The 17,885-nt window shown below is 35.4% G+C and overlaps 1 protein-coding gene across 7 annotated transcripts in view; it reads right to left on the bottom strand.

The window, feature by feature from the left end:
- Positions 1–17,885, bottom strand: part of SCAPER (S-phase cyclin A associated protein in the ER) — a 428,719-nt gene that overhangs the window by 301,261 nt on the left and 109,573 nt on the right. For all 7 annotated transcript variants that reach the window (XR_014810514.1, XM_021099014.2, XM_021099012.2 and 4 more), the window contains 5 exons: positions 14,713–14,788; positions 14,413–14,530; positions 14,034–14,145; positions 12,172–12,312; positions 3,319–3,474 (listed from right to left, as the gene is read on the bottom strand). Coding sequence is in view for 6 of the 7 variants with exons in the window: in XM_021099014.2 (XP_020954673.1) it covers positions 3,319–3,474; positions 12,172–12,312; positions 14,034–14,145; positions 14,413–14,530; positions 14,713–14,788 (603 nt within the window). In the remaining variant the exon portion in view is untranslated. The remainder of the gene's footprint in view (positions 1–3,318; positions 3,475–12,171; positions 12,313–14,033; positions 14,146–14,412; positions 14,531–14,712; positions 14,789–17,885) is intronic.

Consider the following 17,885-nt stretch of genomic DNA (forward strand, 5'->3'; position numbering starts at 1 on the left):
TCCAAATGGCTGAAAGACTTAAATATACGACAGGACACCATCAAACTCCTAGAAGAAAACATAGGCAAAACACTCTCTGACATCAACATCATGAATATTTTCTCAGGTCAGTCTCCCAAAGCAATAGAAATTAGAGCAAAAATAAACCCATGGGACCTCATCAAACTGAAAAGCTTTTGCACAGCAAAGGAAACCCAAAAGAAAACAAAAAGACAACTTACAGAATGGGAGAAAACAGTTTCAAATGATGTAACGGACAAGGGCTTAATCTCTAGAATATATAAGCAACTTACACAACCCAACAGCAAAAAAGCCAATCAATCAATGGAAAAATGGGCAAAAGACCTGAATAGACATTTCTCCAAAGAAGATACACAGATGGCCAACAAACACATGAAAAAATGCTCAACATCGCTGATTATAAGAGAAATGCAAATCAAAACTACCGTGAGATACCACCTCACACCAGTCAGAATGGCCATCATTAATAAATCCACAAATAACAAGTGCTGGAGGGGCTGTGGAGCAAAGGGAACCCTCCTGCACTGCTGGTGGGAATGGAAACTGGTACAGCCACTATGGAGAACAGTTTGGAGATACCTTAGAAATCTATACATAGAACTTCCATATGATCCCGCAATCCCACTCTTGGGCATCTATCCGGACAAAGCTCTACTTAAAAGAGACACATGCACCCGCATGTTCATTGCAGCACTATTCACAATAGCCAGGACATGGAAACAACCCAAATGTCCATCGACAGATGATTGGATTCGGAAGAAGTGGTATATATACACAATGGAATACTACTCAGCCATAAAAAAGGATGACATCATGCCATTTGCAGCAACATGGATGGAACTAGAGAATCTCATCCTGAGTGAAATGAGCCAGAAAGACAAAGACAAATACCATATGATATCACTTATAACTGGAATCTAATATCCAGCACAAATGAACATCTCCTCAGAAGAGAAAATCATGGACTTGGAGAAGAGACTTGTGGCTGCCTGATGGGAGGGGGAGGGAGTGGGAGGGATCGGGAGCTTGGGCTTATCAGACACAACCTAGAATAGATTTACAGGGAGATCCTGCTGAATAGCATTGAGAACTATGTCTAGATACTCATGTTGCAACAGAAGAAATGGTGGGGGAAAAACTGTAATTGTAATGTATACATGTAAGGATAACCTGACCTCCTTGCTGTACAGTGGGAAAATAAAATAAAATAAAATAAAATAAAATAAAATAAAAGAACTGCTTTCTTTTAAGCCTTAATAAATTTTCCAAATTATGCAATGAGTCATTATTTTCAAACAGAAGATAACTATTATATTTCAAATCTCCAAATCTGTAAAATAAATACAGAAAAATTAAATGTCTATTTGAAAATATACACTATTAGTCATATATTTCCAAAAAAAAAAAAAAAAAACAAGTAAGAAAGGTCCTCTCTGCCAGAGAACTTGCCCTGACATTCCCCTCCCACCAACAGAGCTAATTATCCCCTCCCACGATAGCCCTGTAGTTTATACAGTCTTCTACTACACTTTCACACTGTGTTATATTTTTTATCATAAAGGCAAATATCCTGTCTTATTTACCTCTGAATAATCAATGTCTGTTGGTTGCTCAAAAGTAACATACAATTTTTGAAATTTTTTTTCTTATTTTGGCTGTACTTGTAGCATATGAAAATTCCCAGGCCAGGGATTGAATCTGAGCCATAGCTGTGACCTATGCCACAGCTATGGCAATGCCAGATCCTTTAACCCACTGCACAGGGCAGGAGACTGAACCTATACCTCCCCAGGGACCTAAGCCACTGAAGTCAGATTCTTAACCCACTGTGCCACAGTAGGGACTCTTGAAACAATTATTTTTATAAAATAAATGGTCCCACTGCAGAAAAAGAAACAGCAGTAAAGCTGAAGGAATGGCTCAAACTAAAAATATAAATATCCTATTTCATATACTCATTTAAGAATATGAGTTAGAGAATAACTAATTGTAAATGATAAAAATGAAATTTTTTACTGCTCCTTTGAGACATAAAGCTCAAGTTTCTCTAACAGTAGCATCCTGTATTTTTAAACATTAAGTTAGCTTGGCACTCAGATTAAGACCAGACCCTGAACTTTAATCAAACAGAGATTGGGGCGAATATGGGATTTCTTGCTGGTGCACAAAAATAGCATAAAGTAACCAAGAAACTCTAAAAATGTATTGCTACTCTAATTTCCTAAAACTACCAGTGACATGAAGAAGCATGAAATATTAATAACATCCCTAATTTTTAACATAACAATGAAGCTCTTCATGGTCAGATCCCCAGCTACATGCAGTACTTGCCCACATCTTCTTCTGCAAAGAATGCCTATTTCTCATCATTTGCATCTGTCTCATTTTTTAATATGTAGTTGAGGCACCACCTCCTCCAGGAAACTTTTCCTGACTTTCTCATGTCTTTGGCACTCTTGATTTGAGTAAAGTGTTCTCCTTTGTGCTTCCCAAACTGCCTTTACTATTACATTTATCCTAATGGGTTGAGTTTTGTTTACATTTATGTCTCCCCATTGAGAACAAGGATGTATCTTTTTCATGTCTTTGAGCAAAGCACAACATATATAGTAGTGACTCAGTAGATGATCACTAAATGAATAGGTAAATATTAATCATAATAGATAAAGTATGTCTGCATTTATATTTGAATACTGCAAATGTTGTTCTCTACATCAAAAATGTCAGATCCTAAGAGTCTTATTGTATGGGCAAGGCAGATCTAAAACAGTTTCTTCTGAGAAAGATCTAAAAAATGTTTTAAAACATTACAATAGCGTCCATCTTTCTTCCCATCCTGAAAATGATAGCTAACTTAGGATATGCTACAGAGGTTAAAGTACCTGGTGACAATGCTCAATACATGACAGGTGCTCCTTGCCATAGCATAAAGACTGCGCAGTTCTTTAAGGTTATATATATATACACTGGTTGAAAACAATTCATTTTTCATGGAAGGAAAGGACATACTCTTGCCCAACCCAATTAGAAAAGAATAGATAATAATCTTTCCAGAGCAATTTAGTCCTTCATTTGGTTGAGACTAGAGATTCAAATTGACAAAAACACTGATAACCCTATCTAAAAGAGTACACACTCTTTTGGCAATAGGATTTAACACTTACAAATAGTGCTATACTAAACCATGCACCCTTGGGGACAGAGGTTACGTCTTACTGCTTTTTCTATCCTCAGCACCTAGCTCAGACCACAGGAAATGGAAGGTGCACAATAAAAGCTTGCTGAGTAAAATTCTACCTGAACAGCTTCATCACGTGCTTGCTTTTCTTCCTGTCTGCGCTGACGCTCTTCTTGTAATTCATTAAGCCTCTGCTCATATTCCTTCAATTTTGATAAAACATCATGGCGCTTGTTCTGTGCTTCAAGGGTATTTATAAAGGCAATTTCATTTACCTTTAATAAAAAAAACAGAGAAAGTGAGTTTCAAATCAAGTTAATTCTAAGGCACATGACAAAAATAAGAAACTTAACAATCTTTACGTAGTAATATAAACCAGTGGTAAGGCATAGAATTAAAAGATGAATGGCTTATAGTCTTTTCTTTCAATAATATTCCAAAAGTGGATAATAATCCAATGTACATGGCAAACCCATAGGACTTAGTAAGAAATGGTTTAGAGTAAATAAAGGTCTGCCATTGAAATACTTTTAAGAGACAAAGTAAAATTCTTAAAGAAATTGTTCTATAAAGTTCGACTTAATACCACCGTAATTTGCAATTATACAAATTATATTCATATTTAAATAGGTATGTACATTATTCTAATGAGTTGTAAATGACAAAACTTAAATCATTTTTCTTCAACATACACTAAATGAGTGAAAATTAGGTACCAGGTTCTGAAATGCATCCTCAACTTCACATGTATCGATTCCTAACAGTCAAGTTTTGCTAAAGACTACAGTTTTTATGAGTAAATTATAGCTAATGATAAAATGCCATAACATCTCATTTGGGTTCAAATTTCTCATTCTTGAAATACAGAAGAAGAGCATGTTACAGCTGAAAAGGTAAAGTGAAACAGGGAACTAAATACTGGAGCTGACTTCAGTCTGACAGAAGTATAGACCAGGCATAGACCAGGAATCCACACTGGATGAAATAAAACCTATCACTAGATATGTTACAAATCTCAAATGAGAACATTTGAATACAGTTCCAACAAAGATTTCTCAATCACTTTGCCATACAGCCACTTTCATAAGTAAATTAATAATCATTTTCAAATTGTACTTAAAGTATAAGACAAACAATTATGCTCAAGAAAAGGTAAATCATACTGTATCAAGCCTTACATGTTAAGCAAAATCAAGATGAAAGGAAAATGTAAGGGGACCTAAGGCTTTAGACAAAACAAATAAAATATGAAATTCAGAGGGAAGAAGGTACAAAAAGTGAAATAAAAAATCCAACCTGTGATGTTGGTCAAATGGTACAAAGTTTAAGTTACACAAATTGAGTGTCTGGAGATATAATATTCAGCATGATGATAATAGTTAACAATACTGTATTCTTGCAATTTGTTAAAAAGATAGCTTTTAAATCTCTGTGCAGGTACACACACACACCCATACACACAGAGTAAGTAGGGGTTACAGATATTTTAGTTAGCTGGATTGTAGTGACTATCCCACAATGTATATGTATACCAAAACATCAAGTTATACACCTTAATGTCTACAATTTTGATATGTCAATGTTATCTCAATAAAACTTTAAGTAAATAAGATAATTTTCTGGAAATTAAGTGGGAGACAACATAACCAAAGACACAGCTAAAAATTTCTTAGGCCAACTTTATAACGTAAAAGAGGTTGACAAGAACTTGAATTTAAAAGTGCAAAAGAGATGATAAAATGACTAAAGAGTTAAGGAAACTTAGGACTAAAGTAACACTGTCATAGAATTAATTAAATTAGAAAAAGCAAAAAACAGAAGATGGTAAAAATCAAATCACTGACAGAAGATTATAGTAATCACCGTAATGTGGACTTTAAAAAAGAAAATTTATATACAAGTAATAACCTTTGAATATTGGAGAACAAGCTAAGATGGCCTAATACGAGCATAATATCTATAAAGTGAAGAAAGACAAAGGTAAATACTCCAACATGTAATACAGAAATGTTTTCCTGGAAAAATAAAACCTGAAAATTGAGAAAGCCTACTTTATTTCATGAAAAATTTACTCAGAAGATTGACACCAAGAATATCCTTATTAAATTACAAAACATTAAGAAACAAGAACAAATTTTTTAAGCTTATTAGCAGTAAGTGCAAGTCACTGACAAGAAAGAAGGGGGTTAGAAAAGAGTCTGGCCTCAGGCTTCTCAACAGAAGCAGTTAATCCTGGAAAAATATGGAATAATGCCTATAAAATTTTAAAGGAAAGATATCATGATACATGAATCTGATCTCTGTACTCAGAAATGCCACAGGTCTTTGATATCTAAGAACTCAAGGAACAGATCACAATAAGCTCTTCCTGAAAAAATTACATGTTAATAAAATTCAGCCAACCAGATACAAGTAAGTCAAAACAAAGAACTCATGAATGGGGATTAGGAAAACTGTGAGTCCAACTGTATACGGAAGGGAAACTAAACTGTGGAATTTATACTTTTAGAGCAAAATGTAAATTCTATGAATCTTAATGTAAAAACAATAAAACTATGATAATTGTTGGAAGGAGATTATAAAGATGGAAAGAAATGTGAGTGTTAATTTCCTCATTTCTTTTAGCAGGGATTCCTTCAAAATTGTCAGAAATTGAGAGAGTTTAGTAAATATAATAACTCCAAGCTCTTAATATTTTTCATAATTTTTCATAACCTTAGAAGAACCTTGTGGAAAATAATGCTTCTTATGATATAGAAACATTACAAATTCGGGAGTTCCCATTGTGGCGCAGCAGAAACAAATCCGACTAGGAACCATGAGGTTGCAGGTTCGATCCCTGCCCTTGCTCAGTGGGTTGAGGATCTGGCATTGCTGTGAGCTGTGGTGTAGGTCACAGATGCGGCTCAGATTCCGTGTTGCTGTAGCTGTGGCATAGGCCGGCAGCTACAGCTCTGATTTGACCCCTAGCCTGAGAACCTCCATGTGCTGTAGGTGCAGCCCTAAAAAAAGACAAAAGACAAAAAAAAAAAATTTACAAACTCAATAATTCAATTTTACTTCCATTTCACTTCTTTCTCTTAAAATGGAACTAAAATAGACATTAATTCTTCTTATTGAGAAGTACTATGGATAGTATAATTCTGTTTTCTAAAGTTATCTATTCATTCAATCTGATCATTATTCTGAAGCAATATCTAGGACAGTATTTATGTAATGTAAACAGTAGCTATTTCTGAAGGTGGGATTTTTTTTTATGTTTTATGAAGGGACTTTCTTTTTTTTTCACTTTATTTATTTATTTTTATTTATTTTTTCCCACTGTACAGCAAAGGGATCAAGTTATCCTTACATGTATTGAAGGTGGGATTTTGAGTTTTCTTTGCTATATACTGCTTCAATTCTTTAAAATGAGAATAAATCATTTTTATAACAATATGGCCACTATTCTAAATATAAAATAATATTAAAGAAAGCTAGAGTAAAGCAATTATACAAGACTTAAAAACAACAGCAAGTCCCTGAAGGTTTTTAAGCTGAGAGGTAATACAATAATGCCCTTCAGGAAGATGAATTTTAAGGGAGTAGGACAAAAGGCAAGAACATAAAATGCAAATATTTAGGAGGGAGATTAAAAAATAAACTGGTGGCATGTGCAATAGGGAAACGTGAGAGACTACAGAATTATAGTATAACTTCAGTTAAATATATAAATGGAACTTATAAGTCAGAGAAAGACTATTTTTTGTGCCTTATATACAAAATTGGTTTAAAAAAAAACCAACAATGGGAGTGCCCTTGTGGCAGAGCAGGTTAAGGATGGATCCAATATTGTCACTGCAGTGGTTCAGATTGCTGCTGTGGTATGGGTTTACTTCCTGGCCTGGGAACTTCCATGAGTGGAAGGCATGGCCAATAAATAAATTAATTAATTAAAACAAAGAATTAAAGTAAACGATCACACGTTTTCCAAGTCTAGGTTAATGGAAGGCTAGTGATACCATTATCTGAAATATGAATTTCAGGAAAAGCAGATGATTTGGGATACAGGGGTGGGAAGCTGATGAATTCCATTGGATACAATCACCAAGCAATAGGTAACTAAATCTAGAGCTTTGCTGGGAAGGTGGGGTTAAAATGCAGATAGGGGAGTCACTACAGAGAGGACAGTTGAAGCAATGAGAATGACAGTGATATTCAAGGGAAAGAATAAGTGAGGTGGACTGAAGGTACTAACATTTAAGCAGCAAAAGAAAAAGGGAAAATAATAAAGGACTGGTTAGCAAGCAGAAGGAAAATCGAGACAGTGCAGAGAAAGCATTCTAGAAAAAGGTGCCCAACAATGTTAATAATGAACAGATTCAGAAAAGGCTTTTTAAGCTTAGTGATAACAGAGTAACATTATAAAAGCAAAGTACTGTATAGCACAGAAGAAAAATGGTATCATAGAGAATTTAAGAAGACAGGAGTGATGAGACAGTAGAAATGAGTGCAGACCACTCTTTTCAGGAATCTGGTGATTTCCAAAAGGGAAGAATAGGTAACCTATACAATAGGTGTACAGAAGTAGCCAATCTAAAGGAAGAAAGCAAAGGAGCAGGCACAGGAGGATAACTGATGAAGCGAATTTCAAGGGTAGGCAAGAGGACACAGCACAAGGAAAAGAGATACTGCCATAAATAAGAAAAAGGATGTCTTTTTCTCTAAACAACAACAAAAATGTAATTATGAGTAGACATGTTACAACTGAAAAGGAATCAATGAGACCATTAAGAAAATGAAAATAAAAGCCAGTTTTATACTTTTAAATAAATGATAAAAGTCGAGTTCTGAATAACTCTGGCTGCAGTAATAGTGACTATCAAACGATAATGTAACTTATTCTCAACCATCTATGTATTCAAGAAAGAACTAAGAAATTTTAAATGACTATATTTATTCCAAGAACTCACAAAAAGTATATATAGAAAAATTATATCTTAATTATATTAATAGGGCTGAAATAAACGTACTTGGTACATATCTTAAAGACGTGTTTTCTGAAGTTCCAGTGGAACTTAAATACACATTTTAAAACCAGGAAAAAAATCACTGGATTAATAGCACTTTTGGATTAGTAATAAAACAGCAGAAATGCATTAGGGACTTAAGGAAAAATTAAACAGAACCCAAATAGGATGTGTTGATTCTACAAAATTCTAATAATTTACAGAGTAAGTACATTATACCAGAGATGGCATTAACTAGTACATTCTATGCACAACCTAATTTAATCTTTTTAGCAATTCTTCAAGATATAAGGAAAATTATTCCTAATTTAAGATCAATAAGCTGACAGGTAAGAGATCCCTTAAGACCATTCAGGTACTATGCGGCAGAGTCAGGACCTGAAACCAAATTTTCTTGAAAATAAAAAACCCAGAAAATCTGGAAAAAAAAATCAAGTAAAGTCACCATTTTGAGTTTAAAAAAACAAACAAAACATAATTTCTCAACAAATACAGAAGAAGCATATGACCAAATCAAAGTCCATGGTAAAAATTTTTCAGTAAACTAGGAATAGAAAGGAACTTGCTCAATCTGATAAAGAACAGCTATGAAAAATCTACAGGTAATAGCATACTTAAGTGTGAAAGATTGAATGTTTTTTTCCTAAAATTAAGAGCAAGGTAATGATGTCAAGCTCTCATCACAACTAGTCAACACTGTACTAATACTGGTCAGTGTAATACAGGGAGGTTAAAAAATAAAAAATACACAGGAAATTAAGAAATAAAACTAGAACTAGTATGTTTAGCAAGGTTGTAGGGTATAAAGTAATACACTAAAATAAATTGTATAAATTAGGAGCAAACAATTAGAAAAAACTTAAATTACTATTGACTACAGCGTTAAAAATAGGAACTGCAGATAAATTTCATAAAATACATGCAAAGACAAAGACCAAAATAATGGAGATATATGCCTTGCTTATGCAAATATATATATCTACTTATATATAAATGGAGTATAATGGATCAGTATACTCCATATTATTAAAATGGCATGTCTCTCCCAGATTAACCTATACATTCAATGCAATTCCTTTTTTTTTTTTTTTTTTTTTTGGTCTTTTTGCCTTTTCTAGGGCCACTCTTGCGGCATATGGAGGTTCCCAGGCTAGGGGTCTAATCAGAGCTGTAGCCACCGGCCTACGCCAAAGCCACAGCAACATGGGATCCCAGCCGCGTCTGCAACCTACACCACAGCTCATGGCAACGCCAGATTGTTAACCCACTGAGCAAGGGCAGGGATCGAACCTGCCACCTCATGGTTCCTAGTCAGATTCGTTAACCACTGCACCATGACGGGAACTCCCATTCAATGCAATTCTGATCAAAATTCTGGCAGGACTCTTTTTGGTGGGGGAGAAGTTCATAAACTGATCCCACAAATTACATGGAAATGCAAAGAACCTAAAATAGACATGATGGTTTTAAAAAAGAACAAAGCTTATGGATTCATACTTCCTGATTTCATGACTTATTATAAAGTACAGTAATTAGGATAAAGCAGTATTGATGTAAAGATACATGTAGCAGAATAGAAAATCAGAAACAGGAGTTCTCTTGTGGCAGCAAGTAGGATCTGGCCTTATCGCTGCAGCAGCTTAAGTGACTACTGTAGTACATGTTCAGTCCCTGGCCCAGGAACTCCCACATGCCACAGGCACAGCCAAAAATAAATATATGACAAATGAATATTCCACTTTTTTTAATATAATGTCCTGTAAATATCTATTAGGTCCAGCTGGTCTACTACATCTTTCAAGGCCATCATTTCCTTACTGATTTTCTGTCCAGATGTGGAAGCAAACCACAGCCCATCCACAAATGAAAGGATAAAGAAGATGTGATAGACACACACACACACAACATTACTCAGTCATTAAAAAAAGAATGAAATTCTCCATTTGCAGCAATATGGATAGACCTAAAAAATAATATAATTAGTGAAATAGGTCAGACAAATACAAATGCTGAATGATATCACTTATATGTGGAATCTAAAAAATTACACAAATGAATATATATACAGAAAAAGACTCATTAGATAGAAAACAAACAAGGAAGTGGTGACCAAAGGGAAGAGGGAAGGAGGGGAGGCAGATTAGGGGTATGGAATTAAGTGATACAAACTACTATGTATAAAATAGATAAGCAACAAGGATATATTGTTATTACAGGGATTTACAGCCATTATTCTGTGATAACTTTTAATGGAGTATGATCTGTAAAAATACTGAATCACCATGCTGAACACCTGAAACTAATATAATATTGTAAATTAACTGTACTTTAATTAAAAAGAAAAACTCAAAGAGAGTATTGGGGAGAGGTGAAAATAGGGACAAGCTGATAAAAGGGTACAAACTTTCAGTTATAAGATGAATAAGATCTGAGCATCTTATGTACAACATGGTAACTATATTGATAACACTGTATTGTATAAGTGAAAAATACTGAGAGAGGAAAACTTAAATGTTCACACACACATATACACACAAAAGATAAACATGTGAGGTAATAGATAGGTTAACTAGATGAGGGGAATCCTTTCACATTATTTATGTAAATCAAGTCATCATGTTGTAAATACCTTACTATTTTATTTGCCAATTATGTCTCAAAAAAAGCTGGAAAAAAAAGAACTGAGTAAGAACAAAACAATCCAACTTTAAAAATGAACAAGCTATGTGAACAAACACTGCACCAAATAAGAGCTACGGATAGGAAATATACACATGAAAAGATGTTGAAAATAAAAATTAAAACCATATGAGACACTATACAAACACTAACACAGAATGCTTAGAATTACAATCTATAACCACGTCAAGTGTTGGTGAGATTGTGGATAACTAGAACTCTCATCCACTGCTGGTAAGAGTATATAAACTATTCCTTTAAAAGTTAAACCTGGAGTTCCCATCATGGCTCAGCGGTTAACAAACCCGAATAGTATCCATGAGGATGCAGGTTCGATCCCTGGTCTTGCTCAGTGGGTTAAAGATTTGGCGTTGCTATGAGCTGTGGTGTAGGTCACAGACATGGCTCGGATCCCATGTTGCTGTGGCTGTGGTGTAGGCCAGCAGCTACAGCTCTGATTCGACCCCTAGCCTGGGAACCTCCATGTGCCGCGGGAGTGGTCCTGAAAAGCAAAAAAAAAAAGGTAAACCTATCATAAGATTCTGCCAACTCACTCTTGGGTATTTACTCAAGATAATGAAAGCACACATCTGCACAAAGACTTATACATGAATATACACAGCAACTATATCTATAATAGCTAAAAAATGGAATGAAAACAAATGTCAATCAACAAGTGACTGGATTAACAAACTATGGTATTTCTATACAATGGTATACTTCTCAGCAATGAAAAGGAAATGATATACACAATAGCATGGATAAAATTCAAAATAACTATGCTGAGTGAAAGATGCCAGTGGAAAGAATACATATTCTGATTCCATTCAAATAAAAATCTAGAAAATGCTAACATCCGTAGTGACAAAAAGCAGATCAGCAATTGCATACAAGGGATTTGGAGGAAGGAATGAATTACAAAGAGGCATGAAGGAGAGAGATGGAATTGTTTATTATTTTCATTGTACTGATGGTTTCAGGAATATATATGTCAAAACTCATCAAATTGATGCTTCACATATGTGGTATTTATTGTCTGTAAATTATACCTCAATAAAGCTGTAAAAAAATTCTACATATATATCATAGGATTCTATATATTCTGCAAATATCATAGGATTATTATAAGAGTAAGATACTGCATATAGTGAGTTTTAAATGAGCCTGTAAAAATGCTGTTTTCTGGCACAGAATACACATTTGATAAACATTAACTTCTTATGTAATAATTAAAAAAGCACTGATACTTCTAAAAACTAATTCAGTGATCAAAGCACCTATTACCTTAGCTTCTTCCTCTTGTGCTTTTTTAACAATTGCTTGTAACTGCACCTCTCGTTTAAATTCAGCATGAAGTAATTTCTCTTCCATCATCCTACGTCGTTGATCTAGTAACTCTTCTTTCCACTTCCGGACATCTTTCTCCTTTATGCAATGAATTATGACAGCATTAATTTCAGTATACACAGTCACTGAACAGAAGTGCAAACATAAGTTCCCACTGTGGCTCAGCAGGTTATAAACCCAACTAGTATCCATGAGGATGCAGGTTCAATCCCTGGCTTCGCTCAGTGGGTTGAGGATCTGGTGTTGCTGTGAGCTGTGGTGTAGGTTGCAGACTTGGCTCGAATCCTGAGTTGCTATGTCTGCGGGTCAGATTCGACCCCTGGCCTGGGAACATGTGCCACGGGTGCAGCCCTAAAAAGGTAAATAAAGAAAGAAACAAACAAACAAATGGATTAATAAATAAATACTCAAACTATTTGGTCCAATTATCTGTTCCAATGTTAAAATACACATGAGTAATGTAACTCCTTTTTACCTAAGCATATTAGTCCTCCTTTGGAAGGTAACAAAGGAGTTCTCCTACACTACAATGGTCACGTTATCTTCTGCCAGACTATATTAGGCATTTGAAGTACACAGATTCCAAGATGGCTCCAAATGATCCCAGTCATCTGGTGTTCAGACGCTTGCGTACTTCCCTCCCATACTGTATCAGGATTGTGACCAATGTAATTCAGATACACAATGGCATATCGCTTCCCAGATTAGGTTATAAAAGACACTGCAGCTTCCATTTTGGCAGCTCACTTGTTCATTCTCTATCTCTTTCTCTTTGTCTCTCTCAGATTACTTTTTGTGGGGAAGCCAGCAGCCATGTCATGAGGACATCAGGCTGTGGAAAGACCCACGTGACAAGAAATCGAGGACCATAGTCAATAGCTAAAGAAGATTGGAGGCCTGTCAATAAACACATGAGTGAGGTTGGAAGTGGATTCTTCACCTCTGAATGACTGCTTCCCTAGCCAATGGGTGGACTGCAACCTCAGGAGAGATCCTGAATAAAAATCACAATATAAGCCACTCCCGGTTTCCATGCCCAGAGAACTGTGAGCTAATAAATGTATGGTGTTTTAAGCTGCCAAGTTGTGAGGTCTTTTGTCACACAGTACACATAACTAACACAGTACTCACCTGCCATGTGAATCCAACAATAAGAATGACCACTTACTGAGCAATAGCCATGCTAGCCCCATGCTACTGTTCTAAATACTTGCCACATTTATCATCACAACAGGTTAATAATTTTAATTGTCATTTTATAAATAAAGAAATTTAAATGCAATATGGTTAAGTAATTTTCCAAGGGTATCATATCTTATTGTGTGGCAAAACTAGGATTTCACCTGGTGGGCCACCTCATGTTCTTTCCACTACACCACACTGACCAGACATTATACAGCTCTAAATACTCCAAGAATCTCTTCTACAAATCTAATTAGTGCCCCACTTACTCAAATCTGATAATCTCAGGATCAAAACCATCCTACCAGTTCACTGAACACTTTGCACAAGATTCCGCAAGGAAATCCCCAATGAAAGTGGCAAAAGTCAAAGTACAGCTTCGATAATCCATGCCAGCAAAACAATTTACTAGCTTTTTTAGTGATGACAAATTCTTTTCTTCCTTTTTTTAAAAACAACCTTCTGTATGCAATTCAATAGCAAGAAATGCTTTTTGTTTCCCACTAAGTTTATTTTTATAGAATTTTTAGCTTCTCTCAAACCAGTAGAAAAAGTCAAGCTGAAAATAAGCCCATCAATTTAAAGTGATCATAATTTCCTAGAAATTAAAAACTCACCCTTTCTAATAATTTTTGAAGCTTTAATGTTTTCTCTTCACGTAACTTTTCCCTTAGCTGCTGTGCTTTCATTTGTTTTTCTTCATGTTTCTTCTTAGATTCTGCAATTGTTCTATTAATACAAAAAAATGGACAAGAGACAAGAATGTTTACATGATATAGCCAAAAATATTTTCTTTAGTCTTCAAAGTTCTTAAAATAAATATAAAAAATATACAAAACTAATTCTGGCCTAACACTTCAGGAAAACATTGTCACTTTTCAAAGGATCTGGAACTGTACTAAATAATGTGACTTAAAGTAGTATGAAGCAATGCTATTTAACAGTGGCTAGTTTCCCTCCTGTGAAACATTACAAATTAATTTTCAAAGGCCAGACCTTTTACGTGATGGTGAGGAAAGTTTTTCATGCATATGAATTCCATGCCCTGGAGGTCTAGCAGGTTCTTCCTCCACAATATCCCCCCAGGATGTATTCTGGCGCCAAGACTCACGAGCTGGTCAAAAAAAAGAAAGCCATTGTTACTGTTTAACCATATAATTCTATAAAACCAACATTTACAAATAGACTTTTAAAAGATATCTCACTCTGAATTATTTACACAGATACCCCATGTAATAATAATTTTATACCCCTCTACCTATACATACCACACATAAACATACACAAGTGTAATACCTTCATAATCCGCAAGGACATCATTCCAGTCCATAGACATACCACAGAAAGATACACTTCCACTGCCCATGCTGGTCTAAAATGTGATAAGAAAAATTGAAAAAAAATATTTCAACACAATTGTAACCTTAAAAAGTGAACTATATATGAAAATTTCCTACCTTTTGCTCATACATTTAGCAAATAGTCTAAAACCAGAAAAAAGCTACATACTCTTAGAGTCACAATAACACCAAGTTAAAAATACCACAGCCTATACATTTTGAGAGGAAGACTAATCTACTTGCCATTAACAGCAGAGACAAAGCAAGTGAATTTAAAAGAAAAGTACTGGCATTTCTTACTATACAAATTCTGACAAATCAGAAAAGTTCAAGAGTATCTGTTGGGCATTAAAATTTAATAGAAAAACATCTGAAACATGCACGGTTACTTTTTTCCTTTAAGAAATCCCTCTCATGAACATACATATCCTGAGCCCTAAGTTCCAGCAAGGCAATGTATCATTTGCTTTTTACTAACAGAACAGAAAAAGTAGGATAGCTTAGATTCTTCTTCAGTCTTTACAATTACAATCTGAGAAATGTTGCATATTTACTTACTCTGAGTCGATCTGTAAAATGAGAAAACAATTTCCAGCTTGTCATTTATATATAAAAACACTTAATAATGGTAAAGCGCTTTTAAAAAAGACTTGCTACAACTATACGGCAAAAAGTTTGACAATCTGGAAGAAATGGACAATTTTCTAGAATCTTACAGCCTGCCAAAACTGAATCAAGCAGAAACAGACCAAGTGAACAGACCGATCACTAGAAATGAAGTTGAAGAGGTCATAAAATCACTCCCTACAAATAAAATTCCAGGACCAGATGGCTTCACAGGTGAATTTTATCAAACATATAAAGAGGAATTGGTGCCCATCCTCCTTAAACTCTTTCAAAAGGTTGAAGAAGAAGGAATACTCCCAAAGACATTCTATGAGGCCACCATCACCCTCATTCCAAAACCAGACAGAGAGACCACCAAAAAGGAAAACTATCGCCCAATATCATTGATGAATATAGATGCAAAAATTCTCAACAAAATCTTAGCCAACCGAATCCAACAACATACCAAAAAAATTATACACCATCACCAGGTTGGGTTCATCCCAGGTCTCAAGGATGGTTCAACATACGCAAATCAATCAATGTCCTACACCACATTAACAAAAGAAAAGTAAAAAATCATATGATCATCTCAATAGACGCAGAAAAAGCATTTGACAAAGTCCAACATCCATTCATGATCAAGACCCTCGCCAAAGTGGGTATAGAGGGAACATTCCTGAACATAATCAAAGCCATTTATGATAAACCCACAGCAAATATAATACTCAATGGGGAAAAACTGAAAGCCTTCTCACTCAAATCTGGAACAAGACAGGGATGCCCACTCTCACCACTGCTCTTCAACATCGTTTTGGAAGTCCTAGCCACAGCAATTAGACAGACAAAAGAAATAAAAGGCATCCGTATAGGAAGAGAAGAGATCAAACTGTCACTGTATGCAGATGACATGATTCTATACCTAGAAAACCCTAAGGACTCAACCCCAAAACTACTTGAACTGACTAATAAATTCAGCAAAGTGGCAGGATATAAGATTAACATTCAGAAGTCAGTTGCATTTCTGTATACCAGCAATGAAACATTAGAAAAGGAATACAAAAATACGATACCTTTTAAAATTGCACCTCACAAAATCAAATACCTCGGAATACACCTGACCAAAGAGGTAAAGGACCTATATGCCGAGAACTATAAAACTTTCATCAAAGAAATCAAAGAAGATGTAAAGAAATGGAAAGATATTCCATGTTCCTGGATTGGAAAAATCGATATTGTAAAAATGGCCATACTATCCAAAACAACCTACAGATTCAATGCAATCCCTATCAAATTACCCATGACATTTTTCACAGAACTAGAACAATCCAAACATTTATATGGAACAACAAAAGACCCAGAATCGCCAAAGCAATCCTGAGAAACAAAAACCAAGCAGGAGGCATAACTCCCCCAGACTTCAAGAAATACTACAAAGCCACAGTCATCAAAACAGTGTGGTAGTGTTTATCAAAACAGACAGACAGACCAATGGAACAGAATAGAGAACCCGGAAATTAACCCTGACACCTATGGTCAATTAATCTTTGACAAGGGAAGCAAGAACATAAAATGGGAAAAGGAAAGTCTTTTCAGCAAGCATTGCTGGGAAACCTGGACAGCTGCATGCAAAGCAATGAAACTAGAACACACCCTCACACCATGCACAAAAATAAATTCCAAATGGCTGAAAGACTTAAATATACGACAGGACACCATCAAACTCCTAGAAGAAAACATAGGCAAAACACTCTCTGACATCAACATCATGAATATTTTCTCAGGTCAGTCTCCCAAAGCAATAGAAATTAGAGCAAAAATAAACCCACGGGACCTCATCAAACTGAAAAGCTTTTGCACAGCAAAGGAAACCCAAAAGAAAACAAAAAGACAACTTACAGAATGGGAGAAAACAGTTTCAAATGATGCAACGGACAAGGGCTTAATCTCTAGAATATATAAGCAACTTACACAACCCAACAGCAAAAAAGCCAATCGATCAATGGAAAAATGGGCAAAAGACCTGAATAGACATTTCTCCAAAGAAGATATACAGATGGCCAACAAACACATGAAAAAATGCTCAACATCGCTGATTATAAGAGAAATGCAAATCAAAACTACCATGAGATACCACCTCACACCAGTCAGAATGGCCATCATTCATAAGTCCACAAATAACAAGTGCTGGAGGGGCTGTGGAGAAAAGGGAACCCTCCTGCACTGCTGGTGGGAATGGAAACTGGTACAGCCACTATGGAGAACAGTTTGGAGATACCTTAGAAATCTATACATAGAACTTCCATATGACCCTGCAATCCCACTCTTGGGCATCTATCCGGACAAAGCTCTACTTAAAAGAGACACTTGCACCCGCATGTTCATTGCAGCACTATTCACAATAGCCAGGACATGGAAACAACCCAAATGTCCATCGACAGATGATTGGATTCGGAAGAAGTGGTATATATACACAATGGAATACTACTCAGCCATAAAAAAGGATGACATCATGCCATTTGC

This window comes from Sus scrofa, chromosome 7 (genome assembly GCF_054392235.1).
Source record: "Sus scrofa isolate SSC_HxYL_T2T_F1_AM1 chromosome 7, Sscrofa_HxYL_maternal_Yorkshire_Landrace_v2.0, whole genome shotgun sequence".
NCBI lineage: Eukaryota > Metazoa > Chordata > Mammalia > Artiodactyla > Suidae > Sus > Sus scrofa.